This window comes from Chiloscyllium punctatum, chromosome 26, assembly GCF_047496795.1.
Source record: "Chiloscyllium punctatum isolate Juve2018m chromosome 26, sChiPun1.3, whole genome shotgun sequence".
Taxonomy (NCBI): domain Eukaryota; kingdom Metazoa; phylum Chordata; class Chondrichthyes; order Orectolobiformes; family Hemiscylliidae; genus Chiloscyllium; species Chiloscyllium punctatum.
In genome coordinates this window covers 43,075,900-43,101,424 of record NC_092764.1, presented here as the reverse complement: position 1 = coordinate 43,101,424, position 25,525 = coordinate 43,075,900, and the positions used below count along the sequence as shown (strand labels likewise).

Sequence of the window (25,525 nt, the reverse complement as noted above, 5' to 3'; positions counted from 1 at the left end):
TAATGAAATGTTTACATTTGTCATGATAGAAGGGAATGACATTTTGAATTGCAGGTTTACCATCAAATTTATACAAGCTGTGAAAATTTGGCTCACATTCTCTCAGACTACACCAGAAATATGACGTTATTGGTGATGAGAAAGCAAATACAAAGACAGAAAGCACAGGAAACACTCTACAGGTCCGTTCAGTGAACTGTGTTTCAAATAAGGACACATGTTGTTTATGGGAAATATTAGACATGAACCATATAAGAGCAAATAAAATAAAGACTAAAGGCAAAGGAAAAAGACAAAAACACACACAGGTAATTAGAATAATCTGAAAGTACATGTGAACCAGTGAAGTTTAAAAAGAAAGGAACCATTTAAAAATGAGATAATAGAAACCACCATGGTAAAAGGGTCCACTAATTTTCATCATTTATATAAATAATTTGAATGTGAGCATAATAGGTATAGTTAGGAAGTTTGCAGATGACACCAAAATTGGAGGTGTAGTGGACAGCGAAGAAGATTATCTCAGATTACAACAGGATCTTGATCAGATGGGCCAATGGACTAAGAAGTGGCAGATGGAGTTTAATTCAGATAAATGTGAGGTGTTGCATTTTGGGAAAGCAAATCTTAGCAGGACTTATACACTTAATGGTAAGGTCCTAGGGAGTGTTGCTGAACAAAGAGACCTTGGAGTGCAGGTTCATAGCTCTTTGGAAGTGGAGTCGCAAGTAGGTAGGATAGTGAAGAAGGTGTTTGGTATGCTTTCCTTTATTGGTCAGAGTATTGAGTACAGGAGTTGGGAGGTCATGTTGCAGCTGTACAGGACATTGGTTAGGCCACTGTTGGAATATTGCGAAAGATATTGTGAAACTTGAAAGGTTTCAATCACTGCCTATCATCAAAAGTAAGGTGCTGCATTTTAGGAAAGCAAACTTTAACAAGACTTATATACTTAAAGATGAGGTCCTAGGGAAATGTTGCTGGTCAGAGTATTGAATACAGGAGTTGGGAGGTCATGTTGCAGCTGTACAGGACATTGGTTAGGCCACTGTTGGAATATTGTGAAAGATGTTGTGAAACTTGAAAGGTTTCAGAAAAGGTGCCAGGATTGAAGGATTTGAATTGAATAGGCTAGGGCTGTTTTCCCTGGAACATCAGAGGCTGAGGAATGACATTATAGAGGTTTACAACATCATGAGCGGCATGGATAGGATAAATAGAAAAAGTTTGTTCACTGGGGCGGTGGAGTCCAGAACTAGAGGGCATGGGTTTAGGGTGAGAAGGGAAAGATATAAAAGAGACCTAAGCAGCAATCTTTTCACACAGAGGGTGGAATGAGCTGGCAGAGGAAGTGGTGGAGGCTGGTACAATTGCAACATTTAAAAGGCATCTGGATGGATATATGAATAAGAAGGGTTTGGAGGGATATGGGCCGGGTGCTGGCAGGTGGGACTAGATTGGGTTGGGATATCAGGTTGGCATGGACGAGTTGGACCGAAGGGTTCGTTTCCATGCTGTACATCTCTATGACTCCATGACTCTATGATAAACCAAAAAAAATTTGTATGTGAGACAGACAGGGTGAGTAGCTCCAACCAAAAGAGAAAATGCTGGAAAATCTCAGCAGGTCTGGCAGCATCTGTAAGGAGAGAAAAGAGCTGACGTTTCGAGTCTAACTGAGCTGAAGGATGAAGATAGGTAAGAAGGGAACCAGAAAAATTCAGCTTCTAGTGGCCTAACAACTTGTTTTAAAGAAAGGTCAACACCAACAATACAGAATACCTCCTGGGTACTGTGTTCCGATGGAAATTAAATCAATTAATTTGACAGCAAATGTGAACATTTTTAGCCTTCATGCAATCCTCTGTTGCATTTAAAGTGGTTCATGTTTTTGGAACTACTGTGCATGCTTTTGTACTTTTTTCAATCACTGCCTATCACCAAAAGTGAGGTGCTGCATTTTAGGAAAGCAAATTTTATCAGGACTTATATACTTAATGATAAGGTCCTAGGGAAGTGTTGCTGAACAAAGAGACCTTGGAGTGCAGGTTCCTAGCTCCTTGAAAGTGGAGTCACAGGTAGATAGGATAGTGAAGAAAGTGTTTAGTATGTTTTCCTTTATTAATTGGAAGTCATGTTACAGCCGTATAGGACATTGGTTTGGCCACCGTTGGAATATTGCGTGCATGTTGTGAAACATGAAAGGGTTCAGAAAAGATTTACAAGGATGTTGCCAGGGTTGGAGGATTTGAGCTGTAGGGAGAGGTTGAATAGGCTAGGGCTGTTTTCCCTGGAGCATCAGAGGCTGAGGGGTGACCTTATAGAGGTTTATAAAATCATGAGGGGCATGAGTAAGAAAAATAGACAAAGTCTCTTCCCTGGGGTAGGGGAGTCCAGAACTAGAAGGCATAGGTTTAGGGTGAGAGGGGTAAGATATAAAAGAGACCTAAGGGGCAACTTTTTCACACAGAGGGTGGTACATGTATGGAAGGAGCTGCCAGAGGTAGAGGCTGGTACAATTGCAACATTTAAGAGACATTTGGATGGGTATATGAATAGGAAGGGTTTGGAGGGATATGGGCCTAGATTGGGTTGGTATATCTGGTTGGCGTAAACAAGTTGGACCGAAGGGTCTGTTTCTGTGCTGTACTTCTCTATGATTCTAAAAGGAATCTGACACTACTCAAATAGCCCATGTTCCTTTGTGGATTCTCCTTATCTCAGCAAGCTTATGGATGAGTTTGATTTCCTCAGAAACACACTGGTAGGCAAAAGGACCAACAAACATACTTTGGATAAGTCCAAATAAACAATCTTTGCTATTTTTTCTTCACCTGAGAGTTAGTCCTTGAAGTTTGCCATCCCCTCAATTTCATTCATAATCTTCGTGTACCACATAGCCTGCTCTGCATTTTACTTTGAAAATTACAACTGCTATGAACATCGATTTCACTCAGATAATATCTGTCAGGTCAGTTCGTGTGTTGAGCATCTGGGTGCTGCAGCATTTATGTTTTGTGCCTTGGCAGTGGTGGATTCCTCTTGGTGACAAAAGTCAGTAATGCCATGTACAAACTGCCTAATGCAGGAAACCAGGTTGGGTCTCCCACAATATCTGAATGATCCAGCACCTAAGTGGTACCATCATCAAAGAGATTCCATCTATGTAGGCATAATTGACAACTCAAAAGTAAATAACAGTGACTCCAGCTGGTATGATGAAAGAGTACAATGATCAAATAATGATCATAACTTAAAATTATTTAACCACTGAATGCTGGTTAAATATGCCTGCATTGAAAATTGCCAACTTTCTCTTGGCAGGGATACTTTTCTAGAAATGTAAAATTCAATAAAATGAGGTCACACAAACAGGATCCTTTTAAATATGGGCAGACTCCAACACTTCCAGCACCAGCAACGAATTCTGTTTTGTCGCACAGTTTGAATTGTTCATGCTACATTTCAGAATATATGAAGCAGCTTCTTTTCATCTTATCACCCTGCAATATTATCTGGCATTTATAGAAGGTGTACAGGCTTACAAAATGCATAAGCATCGGTATTATAAGGACTGTACTAATACGTAAATCTAACTTTTTTTGTTATCTTCAGTATTTAGAACATTGTGATGAAATCCTTCTATTAGAGGATGGCAAAATTAAAGAAAAAGGAAAACATGAATTATTGATGAATGAGAATGGGCACTATGCCAGTCTGATCAACAATTATCAAATGAACCAACCAAATGTAAGAAAATCACAGAATGTTTACTTCTAATGCTTTTATGACTTGTCATATACCTTGTAAAAGTTGAACTTGGTTTCAAAGTTAATACCCACTTTGTTACAACAAGCTCAGCTAGCAATCTTTTTACTTCTAAGTTACATAGTTCTGGATTAAAGTGTAATTTCAAAGTTTCAATGGATAAATCAAGACTGACAATGCTGCATGTAGTGTCCTTTGGTAAAGATGTTATATTGGGGACCCATTTGCCTGTGTGGGTGGATGTAAATGTCCCATAACATTATTTCAAAGAACAGTAAGGAAGTTATCATTAGCGTCCTGGACAATATTCATCCCTCAATCAAGATTACAGAAACAGATTATTTGGTAATTATGACATTGTTTTCTGTGAGGGTTTTCTGTGCACAAATTGGTTGCATGACATCACAACAATGAAAATTTCAACTGAGTACTTTGCTAGCTGTAAAGTATTTGAAATGTCAGGTGGCTATGAAAAGCGCTATATAAATGCAAGTTTTTAAAATCTTTTATGTTACTTATCACTCACAAGGTAATACAGATTTCCATTGAAATGAAAGTTATGTTTGTAAATTAGAAATATTAATTAAGAGAGAATCTTTATTGAGATTAACTGAAAACAAAACAAGAAACAAGCAAAATCAGCAATTTAAAAGTCAGGGAGAGGAAACATCAGCTTCTCTCTGAATGTTATTCTGTTGTATTAATATTTAGGTCACTGAAGAAATTCTTGCACTCACAGGGCTTTAATTATTCAGCTAGCTTCAAGTGGGATAATTGGTCCTTTGCTTTTTAAGAGTTATGTTGCAGTCACGACTCATTAATCCAACTCATATTAATTTGACAACCTCATTTTAAGTAGAACATTATCTTGATAAGACACGCAAACCTTAATTCAGCGAACAAGGTTATTATTCCAACATTAACCTGGCAGTTTGGAAATGTGAATATCTAAAAGCTAGCTGAAGATCTGGTTAAGAATGATTGAACATTATATAAATAACCATAGACAAAGATGATCAAATACTCTATGTATCACAGTTAGCTCCTCGGTGCTGTGATCATGATAACATCATGTATAAAATGTATCTGACAGGTTTTGAATCGAGAAAATATAAGCAATGTAGATGCTGCAGAATTTTCAAGATTGAGGGAGGGCTTTTAGTGCATGTTTCCTCCATTGATTGAATAGATGTGGCAGAATCCATTAAAAGGCAGTTAGTGATCAGTGGAAAAAATATGCTAACTGGACTAAGTTGTCCTTTCCAATAGCATACTTTATTTCAAAAGATATTGGTATTTATAATAAAATCAAATGTCAGAAATACTAAGTAGGTAGGGCAACATTTGATAGCCAGCATTTTCATAAAACTGAAAGGTCAATGACCTGAAGCATTAACTCCTTTTATAACCACATGTGCACACTTACTTTCTTTTTGTTTAACCACTTCACCGATATCAATTTCATTTTTCTGATCAATACATATTTTTTAAGCTCCAACTCTTCATCCTATAGGGCTGATTCACCAATTGTGAAGTGGTGCTGGTAAAGTGCTCTAGTCAGAAAATCAGAGGCCCAAGGCCCTTAATTTCTGTCCACTTAAATTAATAAACAGGGGCTCCATCTCTCGGTGTCCTACTCAGAACTAGCAAGAACATTAATGTGCGCTGAGAGTGTTCAAATCATAGAGTCAGAGAGATGTATAGAACAGAAACAGACCCTTTGGTCCAACAAAAGTTGACCAGATATCCCAAACTAATCTCGTCCCATTTGCCAGCACTTGACCCAGATCCCTCTAAATACTTCCTATTCATATAAACATCCAGATGCCTTTTTATGTTGCAATTGTACCAATCTACAACACTTCCTCTATCAGCTCATTCCATGCACGCACAATCCTCTGCATGAAAAAGTTGCCCCTTAGGATCCTTTTAAATCTTTCCCCTCTCACCCTTAACCTATGCCCTCTTTCTGGAGTCCCCCACCCCAGGATAAAGACCCTGTCTATTTACCCAATCCATGCCCCTCATGATTTCATAAAACTCTATAGGGTCACTCCTCAGCACGTGATGCTACATGGAAAACAGTCCCAGCCTGTTCAGCTTCTCCCTTTAGAACAAACGCTCCAACCCTGGCAATATCTTTGTAAATCTTTTCTGAACTCTTTCAAATTTCACAGCATTCATCTAATAGGAAGCCTTCAATATTAATTATTTGCTTCTTCACTGATGTAGCTCACTGTTTGCTATTGTACATTCTATCATCATGCTCTGCAATGTAAATAATATTTTCATTATACTACAGAACGTAATCACTTACTAAATTAAATTACACTTGTGATTTCTTCTATGTGATAGTATTACTGTGTTCATAAAGCATAGGCCTAAAATTTCACTAGATGTAAAAATCTTAACTCAATCTTAACCCATGATTATTATTTCCAATTAAATACTGACCTTAATTGCGAAATGAAAGTATGTGCTTGCGTATGTTTTTGCTTACAAATGAAAATTCATTGAAAATAATGAGCTAATGATTATTTAACTTTTCCAACAGTGGAGTGCAGGCAAGTTAGACACTGCTTTACACTTCAGGAAGAATAAAGTTGTCCACTATTCCAGGAATGAGAATAGATTGAAGAGGATAGGACACTTCTTGAAGAGAAGATGGCTAAGAGGAGAATTGATAGTAGTTTTCAAGATAATGATGGGGCTTGATAGACTTGATAGGGAAAAACTATGACAGTCATCGAAGCTTTAAAAACAAGAGGACGCAGACTTAAAGTGACTTGCAAAAGAAACCAATGTGATTTGAGAAAGAAACTTTTTCCCACAATAAATGATTCATGTCTGGAATGCATTATCTGGAATTATGGTGAATGCAGGTTCAAGTGAGACATTCAAGTGGGCATTTGGTGATTATTCAAATAGAAACAACATTCAAGGGATGGGAAGAAGGCAGGAAAATGGTACTGAGCAATGATGCTCTTTTGGAGAGCTTTTGTAGACACAATGGACCAAATGGCCTCACTGTGCCATAACTCTCTGTGACTGATAATATCAGATGGCTGGGATGGTAATGAATATTTATAGTATCAGAAGAGGTTCTGTGGTAAGGAATGCTGACCCATCAATTACTTAATACCAACAGTTTAACTCGCCATTGGGAAACTGTATTTTTGCTTTCTGCCCAATTAAATAATCCCTCCCTTCTAAAAGCTTTGGGTAGACCAGGAAAATTCTACCCATTGTAACTACTATAAACTGTAAATGTATGAATTCTTCACCTTTTTGTTTTAACATAGTATCAATTTGTATCCACTCATTTAATATGCACTGAAAAGGAATTATTTAGTTACATCTTTTCCTCAATATAATTTGGAAACTGAATACTTTGATAGCTTTTTCTCAATCCCACCCTCCAAAATGTGTTATTATTATATTACATTTTATTTAATCTTAAATATAGATCGTGAAAGTAAGCTTTCAACCAAAGGTTGAAAGTTAATCTTTCTCCCTCATTTCAGTATAATGTGATAAAGATCTTAGTCACACAAGGTTTCTATTCAAAAGCTGAAAATGTGTTGCTGGAAAAGCACAGCAGGTCAGGCAGCATCCAAGGAGCAGGAGAATCGACATTTCGGGCATGAGCCCTTCTTCAGGAAGCCCTTCTATTCAATACAAAAGCAATAAAAACTAACCAAAGCTTCTAAAGTGATATATCATAAGTCTGTCCAAAAAACTGTGCCTTTCTTGCAATCCTTTCTATTTATGTACAGCAGATTAGCAAAGAGATCAACTAAGTGAAACAAAGACAATGATTAGAGAAAACGGACACAAATCTTAAGTGGCTATAGTACACAAATATCATTCATATATTAACAGAACATAGCTTAATTTAGGTCACCAGACTGATATGGATCCATAAATCTACCTGCAAGCAGAACTGGTCAATTCCTGCCATTTAAGTCAAGATGGATTCATCATGATTAAATATTGCAGAGATCGCCACAGGTAGTTAGCCATTCACAATAGACCATTAGCAACTCTGTTAGAGGGAAACAAGTGCATGAGGGATACTGATCAGCATTAAGCATGGGTCAAGATCTTCCATGAACTACCACATGTGGTACAGGGATTGAACCCAACACCTGAACATATCCTTCAACACTAGCTAACTAGCCAAACAATATGACATTCTTCTATTTATTTTAAATATACCAATCATAGGAAAGGAATTAGTAGAATAATGGGGCTCTTAATTTAAAGGTAAAACTATGTACATACAATGTTCATTGGGAGACAATGACTTCTGCTGCTGTATATTTGATTTAGAGTCATGGAACCCCTATAGCACATCCTGTGTTGAGGTGGTAATGATTGACAAGAGTCTAAAAGATGCCTTCTTAGAGGTACATGTACATCATATCACACCAACCTCTGCAAAGAACCCTGGTAGAGTGAACTATATATGCTATGTCGGTTTACAGTTCAACATTTCTTTCACGTTGCATTTAGAATTCAGAAGAGAACAACGTGGTGCCACCTAGTTCTGAAATAGAAAACCTAAATGGAACTGCTTCAGACATTGAGTTCAAAGGCTTGGACAATGCAGGTAAGTATGCCTCCATTAAGAAAGGTATTTTGCCTAAAACTGTATTACTTGGGATCAGAAGTAGACCGTTGAAACTTTTCAATTTGTTCTTCCATTCAATTAGATCACAGTTTATCTGTATATCTAGATTAGATTACTTACAGTGTGGAAACAGGCCCTTCAGCCCAACAAGTCCACACTGACCCGCCGAAGCGCAACCCACCCATACCCCTACATTTACCCCTTTACCTAACACTACGGGCAATTTAGCATGACCAATTCACCTAACCTGCACATCTTTGGACTGTGGGAGGAAACCAGAGCACCCGGAGGAAACCCATGCAGACACGGGAGAATGTGCAAACTCCACACAGTCAGTCGCCTGAGTCGGGAATTGAACCCAGGTCTCTGGTGCTGTGAGGCAGCAGTGCTAACCAGCTCTGATCCATATCATTTGAATCCTTGCCTTAAGAAAAATTCATGACGATGAAGGGCTTACGCCCGAAATGTCGATTCTCCTACTCCTCAGATGCTGCCTGATTTGCTGTGCTTTTCCAACACCACACTCTTAGATTAAAAAAATTAATTTCTATCTTGGAAATTTCAATTGACCCAGCATCCACAGACTTTTGGAGGAGATTTTTCCATTACCATTGTGTCTAAAAGCTACTTTTAAATTTCATTCCTAAATGGGTTTTCTGTCATTTTAAGATTTTACCCTTTTCTTGCATTTGTTCAGCAGAGAATATAACTTCTCTCTACCCACCCCATTGAAGTACCATATGTGGTACAGGGATTGAATCTAACCCCTGAACATATCCTTCAACACTAGCTAACTAGCCAAACAACATGACATTCTTCTATTTATTCTCAAAACTTTAAATAAGTTATGTATCAATCTTCTAAACTCAGGAAAATATATATCACCTTTATGCATTCTGGTCTTGTAATCTAAAGGTTTAAGGCCCAATGTCATTACTGTCCTTTAGGGAAGGAAATCTGCAGTGTTTACCTGGTCTGGCCTACATGTGATAGACGTTAGATCTATAGAAAAATGGTTGTCTTTAATATGTCCTCTGAAATGTCACAGCAAGCCACTAAGTTGTGCCAAACTGCTTCAGAAAAATCTAAAAAGAATAAAACCAGACGAACCTCAGTGTCAACCTAGGCACTGAAAAAGAAGATAGCAGCTCTGTCAATCCAGTGAAATCCATTGGGAATTTGTACAAATACTTGTCAGCATGTCTCACAGACTTAGTTAAACAACAGCCTGACAGCCATTCTCATAGAGTTATACCTTACAGACAATATCCCTACATCATCCTTGACAAACAGCAAAGTGATGGCAGGTGTCATTGACAGTTTAGTCAAGCAGGTACTTTCAGAGCAAGATGCTGTTGGCTGATGCTCAATTTGGATTCCACCAGACCCACTTACCCTCTGATCTCATTGTGTCCTTAGTCCAAACATAGATAGAAGAACTGAAAAGAAGTGAGGTGAGAGTGACTGTCTTTGATATCAAGGCATCATTTGATCAAACATGGCATCAAGGATCATGAGCAAAACTGAAGTCAATGGGAATTGAGGGAAAAATCATCACTGATTGGAATTATACCTAACAGATAGGTAGATGGAAGTGGTTTGGTGGCTAATCATCTCAGTCCCATTACATTGCTGCAGGTGTTCCTCAGGACAGTGTCTTATCCTAGCCATCTTCAGCTTCCCTCCAGCATAAGGTCAAAAGTAGGAAAGCCCACTGATACCCCATTAGGTATGCCGGGAATGGGAACTCGTTGTTCACCACATTTGAATGATTTCTGTACGTGGCCACCTAAATAATTTCACTGCTCATCAGCTCTTAGCCTCTCATCATTTATGAAATATTCAGTAAATGCAAATTCAAGTACAATTTTGATATAAAATCATTTTGTAACTTTTAGCATTTGATATGACTGATGAGACGAATGATTCAGCAGATGAAAATGTCGAGAATGCGAAGACAATGAAACAGGATCGAAATTATATGAAAGGTATTAACACTAAACTATTGATTTAAAGTTCTTACACAGATTGTGCGACAATACTGAAATTTGCTGAGTAAACATTTCCTTTAGGAAAGCCGACACTACCATTTAACTGGCATACCACGAGGCAGTGAGGTATTATATTTTGCTCCCAAATTATTTGAATGGTATTCTGAAACAAATTGCTTTACTGTTTTGCTCAGTTTGATTTAGTTACTGTTACATTTTATACTTGTTTCTAAAACATTCAAAAGTATTGTTGTTAAAATTATTTAGTTATCCAAATACTGCATGGAGTGTCAGGTGAGAAGTTTATCTCCAGGAGGTAGGTGAAAACTTGACTGACAGGTCTAATGGTGCACTATTGAACATGATGAAGCTGAAGAGGCAGCACAGCTACTTCCAACCCATTATAAGCAAGAGAGAGTAGAAAAAAATACATTGAAGCTCTGTCAGTCAAGTTAACCCACCAAGTGGAATTGCAATCTTTAATTTCTGAACCTGATAGAAACACACGGCTGACCAAGAAATGTTGAATCGGCCCATTAATGCAAGGACATTCAAGTCAAGTGAAATGAATGTTTTGATTAAAGCTGTTACTCTCAATGTTTACATGCTGTCTTAAGATAAAGCAGCTTTTCGTATGTGGCTGTATAGTCCAAATGAGTGAATTTGTGTAAGATCTGATATAAAATTCATTGCATTGGAGGGTAGATTTATAACCCATTGCCATGCACCAGGCTACTCCCATCCTATAAGGAGGTAGTGGGTGGTATGGGTAGACTCCTGAATGTAAAGCCATTGCTGGAGTCATCATCGTCAATGAGGGAAGTACATGAAATTTGTGTTGGCATATACAAATATAAAAATTAGGATTAAATGCAGGCCATTCAGCCCCTCAAGCCTGCAACACTGTTTAATAAATTCATTATGTGGATGTGCCAGTGTTGAACTGGGGTGGACAAAGTTTAAAATCACACAAATCAGATTATAGTCCAATGGGTTTATTTGGTAGCACTAGCTTTCAGAGCACTGCTCTTTCATCAGGTAACTAGTGGGGCAGGATCATAAGACACAGAATTTATGGCAAAAGATCAAGTGTCATGCAATTAAAGCGATATAATGAACAAATCTAGATTGCTGTTAAATCTTACATCTTTTAGAATGGATTGCAGGTTTCGGTACATTAATGTCTAAATCCCAGAAGTTCTTTTAAGTCACATTCTCAAGATAACTTAAGGTTTTATTAAAACAAAGTGACATCACAGCTCAGACAATGTATTAAAGGTGTGAGATTAGAGTCTGTCTGTATCCCAATCTTGAGTCAGACCGGTTCTATTTCCAAAGTAGGAATTTATAAAATGTTATATGGATTGACTACACGCATTGACAGTCAGCAGGTAGTGTGCTTTTTGGGGAAAAATACAATGTATCCTCAAATACAGTTCTGCAAATGCAAATTCACATATGTGTGCAAGTCTGTGTGCTTGTGTGTTTGTGATGGAAAGAGTGAATGTGAGTGTGTGCGCGTTTGGTAAAGTGTGTGCATGAGTGTGCCAGACTATAAGCCTGGTAGAAGGTGTGAGAGGGTGCGCGCATGGGTGTGAGTTTGGGGGTGTATGTGTGTGCATATGGCAGAGAGAGAGAGAGTGTGTGTGTGTGTGTGTGTGTGTGTGTGTGTGTGTGTGTGACCTGTAATGTGACATGAACCCAAGGTCCCAGTTGAGACCATCCTCATGGATATCAAACTTGGCTATCAGCTTCTTCTTGGCCACTCTGCATTGTTGTATATCCCAAAGTCATGATCCGAGGCCGAATGTCTCTGACTGCTGAAGTATTCCCTAACTGGGAGGGAACATCCCTGCCTGGTGATTGTTGTGCAGTGTCCATTCATCCGTTGTCATAACATCTACTTGGTCTTGCGAATGTCCAAAGCCTCAGGGCATCATTGCCTGCAGCATATGAGATTGACAACATTAGCTGAGTCACATGAGAACCTGCCGTGTACATGGTGGGAGGTGTCCCTGCGTGTAATGGAAATAGAACCAGTCTGACTCAAGATTGGAATAGAGACAGACTCTAACTTCACATCTTTAATACATTGCTTCAGCTAACCTTAAGTTTTCTCAAGAATGTGACTTAAAAGAAGTTCAGGGAATGACATATTAATGAACTGAAACCTGCAACCCATTCTAAAAGATGTAAGATTTAACAGCAATCTAGATTTATTCATTATATCATTTTAATTGCATGACACGGTGATCTTTTGCTATAAATTCTGTGTCTTATGATCCTGCCCCACTAGTTACCTGATGAAGGAGTAGTGCACTGAAAGCTAGTATTTCCAAATGAGCGGTTGGACTATAATCTGGTGTTGTGTGATTTTTAATTTAATAAAGTCATGGCTGATCTGATTGTGGCCCCAACTCCCCACATTCCAACATTTTGATCTATCTTAGATAATCTAAGTAAGATAACCATAGTTCTGTAAACCCAACCTCTGAAGAGACCTTCTGACAATGACAGTATGATTTCCCCACTTATTATATCAGACCCCTGTCCTTTCTGGCATCTTGATGTTGTCTTGATGGTTTAGTATCAGTTTCTAGGTGATATTATGCTGATTGTAAAATGTCCACTAGCAATTACTAGGAAAGGTAGTGGCATAATGGTAATGTCACAGGGCTAGTATTTCAGAGCCTTGGGCAAATGTTCTGGGAACATGCTAAGGGTGTAAATCCTATCACGGCAGAGTGAAATTTGGAATTAAAAGTTAGCCTAATGGTGACCATTCAACCATTGCCAATTGTTGTCTAAATCCATCTGGCTCACTAAGGGAAGGGAAAGCAATGTCCTAACTTGCCTACGTTTGACTCCAGATCCACTGCAATGCAGTTCACTCCTAACTGCCTTCTGGGCAATTAATATTGGCCTAGTTACTACAACAACATCCCATGAACAAGTTTTACAAATAAATTGGTTGAGATTGCTCTATCTTATTTCAAGTTTAATGTTTATAGCTGTGAGAGGGTTAATTCCGCCCATCTGAGTTAGAATCAAACCCAAAATACATTGGAGAAATTTTGTACTTTATCCAGTCTATTAAAATGACAATTTTCTGGACACTTTTGAAAGTATTTGACATTACTCATTTCAGATTACTATATCAGAATTAATATTTGAATATAACTTGGAAGTTATTTTGGGTACCATTAAAAGTAAACCGCTCTATATTATCATATAACAGCTACACCGAACTTCAAAGTCATATACATTGCATAGCATTGATTAGTGGAATAATAATTGAATCGTGAATTTACTTGTACAGCACAAAAAGAGCAACTTACAAAAGAAGAGGAGAACCAATCAGGTTCAGTACCAGGAAAAACATACCACCATTATATTATGGCAGGGGGAGGTAAGAAGATTCCCATCCCTTTTGATTATACCTATCCATGAGGCTGTTTTCTACTCTAGCTGAGCTGTAACAAGAATGACAGATTTTATTTTAAAGGCTACTATCATCCCCAAGGATTTCACCACAGTAATAGTTTACAGCACACAGCTGTTGCTATTCTCTACTCAGACCACACACCTGACAAATATGAGCTTGCCAACCATCTTAGATGTTGTCACAGTTTTGAAACTAATTGTCTAATATATCAATCTATTCAATTTGACCACGCATATGCCATAAATAATATAGAGCCTAACAGAGTTTACCCTGCCCTAGTTATTATTACTCACACAATTTAAAAGTCCCATGATGATTTGTCATGGTGATTTGAATCCTTGCTGAATGATGCTGAAGCAGATGTCTCATATTAACACATTAGCTTAAAACATCCAGCCCACCGGTGAGCCGAATTGTTAAATGATGTTTGTTTCCTAAAATATAACCAGAGAAGGATTCACCATTAGGTGTTTGATAATTTGTATTTAAAATTGCCAGTAGTTTGCCCAGAGCTAATATCTGACTGCAATCTGCTCTTCTCAGAGAATTTTGGATACACCTATCAGTATACTGTCCCAGCAACACATAACAATGTCAGATCATATCAATCATATAATAATTGATATTCTGATGCAGGATCCTGCATCCAAAGTTATTTTGCCTGCACTTTGCAAAATGCTTTCTGACCTTTGTGAAAGTAATATTTTCTATTTTTGTTTCAGAATTCCAGCATCTGCAACATTACATTTTTATGATATAAATGTCTTGCAGTTTGTTTTTGTGTAGACAATGAATTTAGACTAATGTTCCTTATAAATTACACAAATTCTCTGTAGCTTTGTGCTTCACGTTCTTGAAATTAATATAAACTTGGGTGGTAATGTTTACTTTACACCCTTATTTTTCCACTCTGAGCATTCTATCTTGTCAATCTGGGTTGCAGCAATGACATGTTCATATATGATTCATTGGCAACATATTTATCTTTCAATGTTGACGTATAGTTTATGACATATAGTTTCATATTATTTTGATCTCTGTATTCTTTTTGATGTGAACTTCAGTAAATAGTTAATTGAATTGATTGTTTTGATTTATTTTCTAGGATATATATTATTTCTATTTGTTCTCTTTACATTCATCCTCATAATTGCCTCGACAACTTTTAGCGGATGGTGGTTAAGTTATTGGATAGAAGAGGGGGCTGGGGTAAGCTTCACTTTATACAACAAATGCAAGTGTTTTCTCTGAAATAAGGTGTACACACTATAAATGGGTAAAGGGCTTCCACTTTGTTTTTCAACAGGATGAGATAGGATTTTACTTTGGGTACTAAAAGTAAGATGATTGTGTCAGCACAATACCAGAACTTCAAATGTTAAATGACAAGGAGAGATTTTTTTTTAAAAATCTAAAATTATTTTCCACATAATTTAGAATATTGGTGATTTTTTCCCCAAGTTTTTGAGATATTAAGGGGAACAGTTAGATTAGATAGCAAGAAACTATTTCTGCTGTTCGGGAAGATTATGTGGAACATAAAACATAGGAGAAGGCTGTTAAAAAGGCAGTTTTAAAAAAAAAATAGAAATAGATTCCACCCTAGCAAGGGATTTTGCAAAACCTTTATAAAACATTGGTTCGGTCTCAACTGGAAGTTGTAATCAGTTCTTGGCAACATACTTTAGGGACCATGTCAATGCCTTAGAGAGGATGCAGAAGTGAGTTACCAGAATGATATCAGTTTAATGGAGAGACTGGGAAAGATGTATTTGCTATTTTTAGAACAGAGGCATTAAGAGGAGATTTGACAGACATGTTTAAAATCATGAATAATTTTTATAGGATAAATAAGAAGTTGTTTCCAATGACAGAAGAATCAGTAACCAGAGAAAACAGATTCAATGAGATAATGAAGGGCAGCAAGGTGACTCAGTGGTTAGCACGATGCCTCATAGTGCCAGAAACTTTGGTTGAATTCCACCCTTGAGCAACTGTCTGTGTGGAGACTGCACATTCCTCCCATATATATGCATAGGTTTCCTCTGGCTGTTCTGATTTCCTCCCACAGTCCAAAGATGTGCAGGTTAGATGGATTGGCCATGCTAAATTGCCCATAGTATCCAGGGATATGCAGGCTAGGTGGATTAGCCACGGGAAATGCTGAGTTACAGGGTAAGGGTGGAGGGTGGGTCTGTTCAATGCTTTTAGGATGGTCGGTGTGGACTTAATGGGCTGAATAGCATGCTTCTATATGGTAGAGATTCTATGAGCTATGAAAAGTGCATGAAGCAAACAAAATTTTCATAACAAGTTCTTGCATTGCCTGAAAGGATGAAGGAAGTAAATTCAATGTTAATTATAAAAAGGAAATTGGATAAGAATTGCTCTGAGGAAAGATCAAATAGTGTTGAGCTAATTCAATAGTTCTTTCCATGAACTGACACAGGGACAATGGACCAAATGGTCTTCACTTGCCCTGTGTCTTTTAACTTTTATTTGCAATAAATAGAAAGAAATATAAATTTAAAATATACTTTACTAACTATACTACAATCACAAAAAGAATTTTAAATTGTTTTGGGAGCACTAAAGAATTTCCAAGTGATTCAGCAGTAATTTGTGCAATTGCATCTAAAGCAGATATAGTTGTTAATAATGCAGTTTGGAGAATAAATACAAATTGGGCAGTAAACAGCAGCCATGCAGCCAGAGGCAATGGTACTAATGATTGCCGCCTCACTGAATTCACATTCAGGATTAGTTATACCAAAGGGATAGCCCAAAGGTTTCACATCAATAATTATATTTTCCAAAATTCATATTCAGTAGTTGTCAATTATTTGTGCATTTCCATATACAAAAGCCAGAGTTCTAGGTAATTAAACTGTGAGAAATTCTAACAGGAGTAGAAAACTTCTGTGCAAAGATTTCTTGATCTGTTCTGTGTTGATTGTTGGATTGACAGTGAGTGATAAAATGCATCTTACCACCTCACCACTCCAACCCTCTTCCCACCCATAACCCTACCCCCACCCCATTTTATCTGCAATTCCCCCTATCCCCACCCCAGTCCTGAATAAGCATTATTCTTGAAACGTTGAACTTCTCCACCTCGTGATGCTGCCTGGCTTGCTGTGTTCTTCTAGCCTCCTGCTTGTCTGCAGAAGATGCATCTTCAGCAACCAGTGTGTTTCTGAAACAAAATGAAAACTAATCTAAATTTTACAAAAATACTAACAAAATAAACAATGCTTCCCTGGCACAACATTAATGATTCCAAATTCATTAACAGTGTAGGTAGAAGTTATGTTATCTTTCAGTGTCAAAGTCTGCTGTGTTGGGACTGGAGGAGTAAGAATCTGAGATTGAAATCATCCCCAACCCTCTCTGGTTAAGAAAGAAAATTGTATTGGCAAGATGCTTCTTCCATCCATAATTTGTACCACTCCTTTTTTGATTTCAACTTGCTCTTGAGGAAGGATTGGTGAATCCTACATGCCCCAAAGACCCACAAGTTCCAGCTCCTTTAATACCATTGCGCTGCTCGTTGGATGCTGCCTGAACTGCTGTGCTCTTTCAGCACCACTAATCCAGTATTTGCTTTCCAGCATCTGCAGTCATTGTTTTTACCTCCTTTATTGTACTGAGTCATACATGAGTTATACAATTCAGTATTGGAACAGTAATTCGACCAAGAAAAACTATTTTTTCCGGATGCTCCAGTTTCCTCCCACAATCCAAAGATGTGCAGGTTAGGTGAATTGGCCATGTTAAATTGCCCATAAAGGGGTAAGTGTAGAGGAATGGGTCTGGGTGGGTTGCTCTTCGAAGGGTCGGTGTGGACTTGTTGGGTCGAAGGACCTGTTTCCACACTGTAGGTAATCCAATCTAATCTAAGTAACATTGGATATGATGTGATGAGCAATAGAGCACCTCTGAAGGGAAATTCACCAACTAATCTGCCCTACTGTTTGCCTGACGATTCAGCTATTAATGTGTAATTCCTAGACTGTTATGTGTTTTGTGTCTAAGGAACTAAGCTTTTGACAATCTTGTTTTGTATTTAATTATGTAGCCTGACTGTATTGCACAAAGGAACAATACCACGACAGGGGACTGTAGCAGCATCACCAATAATCCCCAGCTAGGATTCTACCAACTAATTTATGGGATGTCCATTGTTGTAATCATTGTTCTGAGTGTCATTAAGGGATTTGTTTTCACAAAGTTTACTTTGAAAGCTTCATCTTCATTACATGACAATGTATTCTACAAGGTAAGATGCATGTTTGATACAGGAATTTATAGATTTCAGTTATAAAGGTGAAATTAACTTTGACTTTAAATTAATATATTGACATACGCAGGGTGGACTTTTCACTGTTCCTGCAAGGTGGGATTGATTGCAATGTGCATTTAATTGAGTGGTAGGTTCCTGGGTCAAGAATCTGCTACCTTCAAGCTTCCATCATAATTATGACTGCGGTGGGCAGCCCATGGACAGTCTTTCTATCCTACTAGCAATTGAGGCTCTTAAGGGGCATCCTGTTGCTGCTGGTATTAAGCTAGTGATGGGCAGGGGTGCTCAGCAAGTTAGAAATGACACAGAAATCAACAATTTCTGGTTTATTTGCTTTTGGGGTCCCAATGGGAGGGTGAAGCTGGGGTTGACTCTCATTTAAAGGCATTCAGTCCATGAACAACGGAGATGGTTTCAGGACAGGAGAAGCTGAAAGCCAACCCCTTGCCTTCACTGCCAACTCCCTCCCTGTAACTCCCTTCCTGCCATCACTCAACTGGTCTGAATCCATCCTGGACCCATCACTGCCATGTCAAGTGCTTGAATGACACAAGATTCAATGTGGGCCTTCCCGATAAAAGTTGATGGGTATAACAGCTGACACTCCTGGCACCGCCACAAGATTCTGTTTCACTTTATTCTCTCAGGAAATATAAAACAGTAATAATCTTGATGCTAAAAGTACAACTGTAATGATTAAATTATGTTTTAGGACATGTATCAGATATCCTTTTCACTTATGGATTTACTTTCCTGCATCTATTTCTATGCAGTAATTCCCAGTTCCAAATTAGTTATAGACTCATAGAGATGTACAGCATGGAAACAGACCCTTTGGTCCAACCCGTCCATGCTGACCAGATATCCCAACCCAATCTAGTACCACCTGCCAGCACCTGGCCCATATCCCACCAAACCCTTCCTATTCATATACCCATCCAGATGTCTTTTAAATGTTGCAATTGTACCAGCCTCCACCACATCCTCTGGCAGCTCATTCCATACCTGTATCACCCTCTGTTTGAAAAAGTTGCCCCTTAGGTCTCTTTTATATCTTTCCCCTCTCACTCTAACCTATACCCTCTAGTTCTGGACTCCCCCACCTCAGGGATAAGACCTTGTCTGTTTACCCTATCCAGCCCCTCATGATTTTATAAGCCCCTATGAGGTCACCCTTCAGCCTCCAAGGATCCAGGATAAACACCCCTAGCCTATTCAACCACTCCCTCCAGCTCAAATCCTTCAACCATGGCAACATCCTTGTAAATCTTTTCTGAACCCTTTCAAGTTTCACAACATCCTTCCAATAGGAAGGAGACCAGAATTGCATGCAAAAGTGGCCTAACCAATGTTCTATACAGCTGCAACATATCCTCCCAATTCCTGTGCTCAATACTCTGACCAATAAAGGAAAGCATACCAAATGCCTTCTTCACTATCCTATCTATCTGCGACTCAAAGAGCTATGAACCTGCACTGCAAGGTCTCTTTATTCAGCAATACTCCCTAGGACCTTACCATTAAGCGTATAAGTCCTGCTAAGACTTACTTTCCCAAAATGCAGCACCTCACATTTAACTAATTAAGCTCTATCTGTACTCCTCAGCCCATTGGCCCAACTGACCAAGATCTCATTGTAATCCAAGGTAATCTTCTTCGCTGTCCACTACACCTCCAATTTTGGTTTCATCTGCAAACTTACTAACTGTACCTCTTATGCTCCCATCCAAATCATTTATATAAATGATGAAAAGTAGTGGACCCATCACTGATCCATGTGGCATACCACTGGTCACAGGCCTCCAGTCTGAAAAACAACTCTCCACCACCACCCTCTGTCCTCCACCTTTGAGCCAGTTCTGTATCCAAATGGCTAGTTCTCTCTGTATTCAATGAGATCTAACCTTGCTAATCAGTCTCCCATGGGAAACCTTGTCGAATACCTTACTGAAGTCCATGTATATCACGTCTACCACTCTGCCCTCATCAATCCTCTTTGTTACTTCTTCAAAAAACTCAATCAAGTTTGTGAGACATGATTTCTCATTTACAAAGCCATGTTGACCATCCCTAATCAGTCCTTGCCTTTCCAAATACATGTCCTTCAGGATTCCCTCCAACAACTTGCCCACCACTGATGTCAGGCTCACCGGTCTGTAGTTCCGTGGCTTGTTCTTACCAACTTTCTTAAATACTGGCACCACATTAGCCAACCTCCAGTCTTCCAGCATCTCACCTGTGAATATCGATGATACAAATATCTCAGCAAGAGGCCCAGCAATCATTTCCTTGGCTTACCACAGAGTTGTAGGGTATACTTGATCAGGTACTGGAGATTTGTCCACTTTTATGCATTTCAAGATATCCAGCATTTTCTCCTCTGTAATATGGACATTTTTCAAGATGTCACCTCTATCAGAATACCACACTTCACTTGAAAGTTGCACTTCTGTTCTTCAGTTTCCTGTCTGAAGAGTAAAGCCAACTGTGGAAACGTTGCAAAATAGGCTTGGAATTGTTTCAGAGCTCCTCACTGATCACCTGAATATGGGATTTCCATTGATTTTCTGCCAAAGTTGCTGCATCTGAAATTTTACCCCTGAGCAAATTCCTTGTGTTATTGTCTTTAATATACCAGTATTTTAATTATGGGCATGTTCTGTCTTAACAAAACTGCTCTTTTTTCCTTAACAGAATAATTTCTGATACCTGATTGCATAAACTCCCATGCCTACTAAGGCTGGCAGATTAATTACTTGTCAGTTACTGCTTAGTTGTTTGCCAACACTTACATTAACATTATAAGATATACATTTATCAAGACCTTGTACAATCGTGGATTCTTGAATGTAACAGGCAGTTTCTTAACAAAGATATTGAAATGGATAGATTATTGTGGAAGTGTACAATTCCAATAATCTGTTTGTAGTGTACAAGATCTTTTTACTCACATGCATGACTGATGGTCTGAATGCAAAAAGTCCTCATTGGAACCTTGGAAGTCAGGTTTGATTTGTGACTCTATAACTAGATACTACTTACCATTGTTATAGGAGGATGCCTTTTACAAGTACTGTAGTTCAGTGCAGTTCATGTCAAACCAAGGCAACACAGAGACAAACAAAAGGATTCAATCAATGGTCACATTGATGTAAAATTTTACATCATAAATTTTGTTCCAGTGTACAATTACAATATGATGGACAGCTATAAGACTTGTATGATATTATTGTTTTGATATAGGGCAACATTTTTGCAGTCTTTGTAATTTGGTGTTACTCCTAACTTGATTATTACAATTGTTATAAAATCATACTTCACATAAAAAATATTTTATTTAATTATTGGGCTGAAAACCTCTTTGTTTTAAAGGCTGAAATAATCTTGCCGTAACTTGATGTAGCAGCTTTTAAGATGTTGTAAATTTACATGACTTTACCTCAGAAATTCCAAAGCCATTAAACTGTACTCAGCCTGTCTGGATAGCCCCATCAGAGTCAATCACATTGAAGGAGTCTGAAGAGCCATCTTCTGATACGTAAAGCGTCCAGACATCACCTGGGTACTCAACTAGATGAGGAAGAAACATTAGGTGTAATCATCTCAGACAACAAACTCTGACTGAGAAAATAATTAATTCAGCCATAATCTAATGATGCAAAGCATTGACCCAGAATTCACTAGAGATGACACATTTAGATCATTGCACAGAGGTGATTATGAGACAAACCAACTAACATTCTTCTGTGTTTAAGAAATTACTGGCCTCCAGACCAAAGAACATGAGTTTTAAAAAATGGTTCTGAAGGAGCAGGGCCTCAGAATGAGCCATTCTCATTCACTCTCTGTCTATCCAGCTTGAAAGGTTGAGACCTGTCTGCTGTTCAACCATCCACATGCCACAGGCAGAGCTTTAAGAATCAACACAGAAACTACTAATGCCATAATACTGACATAAATCATCCATTAACATCCTTGAATTATCTCAATGCTGAATCCAGAGGGACCACAAACCCAGCTTGAAACCATTCATTATTAACTTACAAGATCGCTACACTTTCAACTCTTAATGAACTCTAAAAATTCTGCTTAGTCTCTTTTCCAAATGTACGGTGGAGGTGCTAGTGTTGGATTGGGGTGGACAATGTTAAGAAATCACACAACATCAGGTTATAGTAAAACAGATTTATTTGGAAGCACTAGCTTTCAGAGAACTGCTCCTTCACAGCTACCTGATGAAGCAACAGCGCTCCAAAAGCTAGTGCTTCCAAATAAACCTGTTGGACCATAACCTGGTGTTGCGTGATTTTTAACTCCTATTTGTAAGTTATTTGTGCATACACGGTAAACTTGGAGTGCCTATGTGTATGGAAGTCAGGGCATTTAAAATATTTTGTTTAGAATGGGCTAAATATAGCAAGTAGCATTCTTTTTCCTTTTTAAATCTAAAGAAATCCTAGCTGTGTGAAGGTACAGCATGCCAATTGTTGGATACTGAATGATTTGGCAAACATAACCTTTTTAAACAAAAACACTTGTTGCAGTCAAATGAAGAGTGGCAAAAGAGTGGAGCCATTCTTCCTGTTCACATCTGTTTGTAATGCTGTCCTGGATGACCTCCCATCATCTATAATAGGCTCATTCCTGATGAAGGGCTCCGGCCTGAAATGTTGATTTTCCTGTTCATCTGATGCTGCCTGACTTGCTGTGTTTTTCCAGCAACACACTCTCAACTCTGATCTCCAGCATCTGCTGACCTCACTGTCTCCATGTGGGTGGAGAGTCAATTGCTGCAGAGAAGCCCACTCAAACACTTAGGCTTTTTGTTTGAAAACCATCAAAGAAACCTGAAATTTCTATTCACCTTTCCTTTTCCACAGTTAGCTCTCTTCATTATAATATTTCTTCCTGTCATATGCCGAGATTCTCACTTCTTCCAAAAATATTAAGTACATGCCATCCAAGGTATGCTAAATGTTAACAGTGGCAGGATGTAATAGGGAAAAGTGACTTGTCAGCAATTTCTTTGCTAAAAATTGTTTCAGAGCCAGCTCAGTCACTCCTGATCTTCAACTGAACAAAACAAATGAAGCTATAAATTTATTCATAGAGGCAACTTCATTTCTCTTCCTTCTGCAGGAAAGGTTCAAGTTACACTCTATTTATAGCACAACAGAAACACCACCGCAAATTTGTAGGTATGCCTTGTCACTTGGGTTTTTGGATAGATGTGCTGAGGCTGGTGCTCAGATGTTAAAAGCCACTGTTCTCGTAAACAAATCTACTATATGTTAGGTCTCCACAGTGACAGACAGAAAGAAGAGAAAATCAATGCTCTGGTGCTTTTAGCCTGAGATATATCAGTGTGACAGCATTTTTAAGACGTTGCTTTGTTCATCTGTTCTGAACAAGGTGGCAGGGTTAGAAAATACTACATGACATTGTTTCTGAAAGAATTTCCAAAAGAAATACATTCTTCAGTAAATTCAATTTCTTCATTTTACTGGTGCAATGTCTAGCACAACTTGAAAACTGATAGATGTTAAATGCAATCGTCTGTTTTCAGCATTATCCATTGGACCCAAAATAAGTAAATGAACATACACACATATCCAATCTCTTGGAGATTATTGCTTGAATAAATACACAAATTGTATTTTGTGATTTATCAGTTATTTGTATATTTTTGCCCAAGTGTTTCTACTAGTAATTAGTAAAATCTGTGTATTTGGTTATGATATCATAATATTTGACAGATTATGTAACTTGTCATAATGCGGTGCTAGTTAGGGAGATCATTCACCCTGTCACAGGATAGTTTTATTTTAGTGTATTAGCAACACTTGGGACATGGGTGCTTCCTACCTCCCACTTTAGCAGTTGTTCCATTTTGTCAAGTTACAAATCCCCTAAAAGATCTTAGGTACATGTGGTCTCAAGGAGAGATAAGACATGGGATTGCTGGGGAGACAGGGATGAGAGAGTTAATGGTGAGGCTGAATTGCACAGGGGGACTAAGAGTGGAGAAGGGAGCTATCATGTGGTGCAGACCTTGGTGAGGTTGCCCAATATGGAAAGGTTGCCAGCCATACAGATGTACTCATCAACATGAGACCTGTATAAAGATGCCCGACAGACATTTCCCACTCTAAAATTGAGGCAAGAGTTGGGGGGGGGGGGGGGGGGGGGGGAAGCACACAGGATCAGTCGCCAATTTAAGATTGCAAAATGGAGGAAGAGTGGATGGATTGACTCAAGTCTTACCTGTCTCATCATAAAATTACAAACTGGTCAGGAAGGACAATGAGAAGGATATCAGGGGAATTTTATGGAAACTTTGCAACCCACTGACAGAGGACTATAGTATCCTGCCCCCAGGGTGTGAGGGGCTTGTGCACCCTGATATAAAATTCTGTTCTTTATAAAATGTGCTTCCAATTGGTTTCCCCGAGGATATAGAGCTAAATTTTTGAACAGAAGTGGGACTTACAACGCAGACGATAATCTTGTAAGAATTATTGAAAAGTAGTAGTATAAGCTTCACTTTATATTCACTTTGGTAATAACCACTTAATTTGGGAATTGTATTTCATTTATTTTCTTTTTTAAAAACAAGATTTTGCATAGTCCAATGAAATTCTTTGACACCACCCCACTTGGAAGGATCATTAACCGTTTTTCCAAGGACATGGATGAAATTGATGTGAGGCTACCATTTCAAGCTGAGAATTTTCTACAACAGGTGTTGATCGTGCTGTTCACGATAGCAACCTTGGCAGCAGTGTTTCCATACCTTCTCATCGCAGTTGTTATCATGGCTATAGTTTTTGTTATCATTTTCAAGTAAGTCCTATGTTTGTTAAATAGTTTTAATGTACTCAATAATGGAGCATTAAAAGCATTGGGCTATTGATTTGCAACCTTGGCATAAATTCAATTCCTTAAGATTTGGAGTTTTTACTAACGTTGAATTCAGTTCCACGTTCGAACTCCCAATATACAATCAACGTGGGAAGCTGTATACTAAGATCACAAAATCATAAAGTATACCCCATTGAGAACAACTTTTTCAAAAAATTGTAGAGGGTAAATTTGAAATTCATGATCTCTTTGGGGAGATGTAAGTATCGCAACATATGATTAAATACAGCAGAGATGAAAACAAAAGGTGCAAATTGTGGGATTGCACAGATGAGAGGAAAGAGGAATATTTTAAATTCTAGCTTGGAAAATCTACTCTACTAAGTACCTGAGATTTAAAATATTGACTCATCTTTTCTCCTTTCAGAAATAAGCAGTCTTGCTTGTTGCATATTTCTGGTTTTTTTTTATCACTATTGTATCACCTTTTATATCATTGTCTGCTGAATATATTTGAGTAGCTC

General features: G+C 38.2%; 1 protein-coding gene across 2 annotated transcripts in view; it reads left to right on the top strand.

Annotated features, from left to right (window-relative positions):
* Nucleotides 1–25,525, top strand: part of abcc12 (ATP-binding cassette, sub-family C (CFTR/MRP), member 12) — a 117,490-nt gene that overhangs the window by 61,977 nt on the left and 29,988 nt on the right. For both annotated transcript variants that reach the window (XM_072596245.1, XM_072596243.1), the window contains 7 exons: nt 3,616–3,750; nt 8,284–8,380; nt 10,300–10,389; nt 13,712–13,801; nt 14,943–15,046; nt 17,916–18,116; nt 24,757–24,983. In XM_072596245.1, coding sequence (XP_072452346.1) covers nt 3,616–3,750; nt 8,284–8,380; nt 10,300–10,389; nt 13,712–13,801; nt 14,943–15,046; nt 17,916–18,116; nt 24,757–24,983 — 944 coding nt within the window. The remainder of the gene's footprint in view (nt 1–3,615; nt 3,751–8,283; nt 8,381–10,299; nt 10,390–13,711; nt 13,802–14,942; nt 15,047–17,915; nt 18,117–24,756; nt 24,984–25,525) is intronic.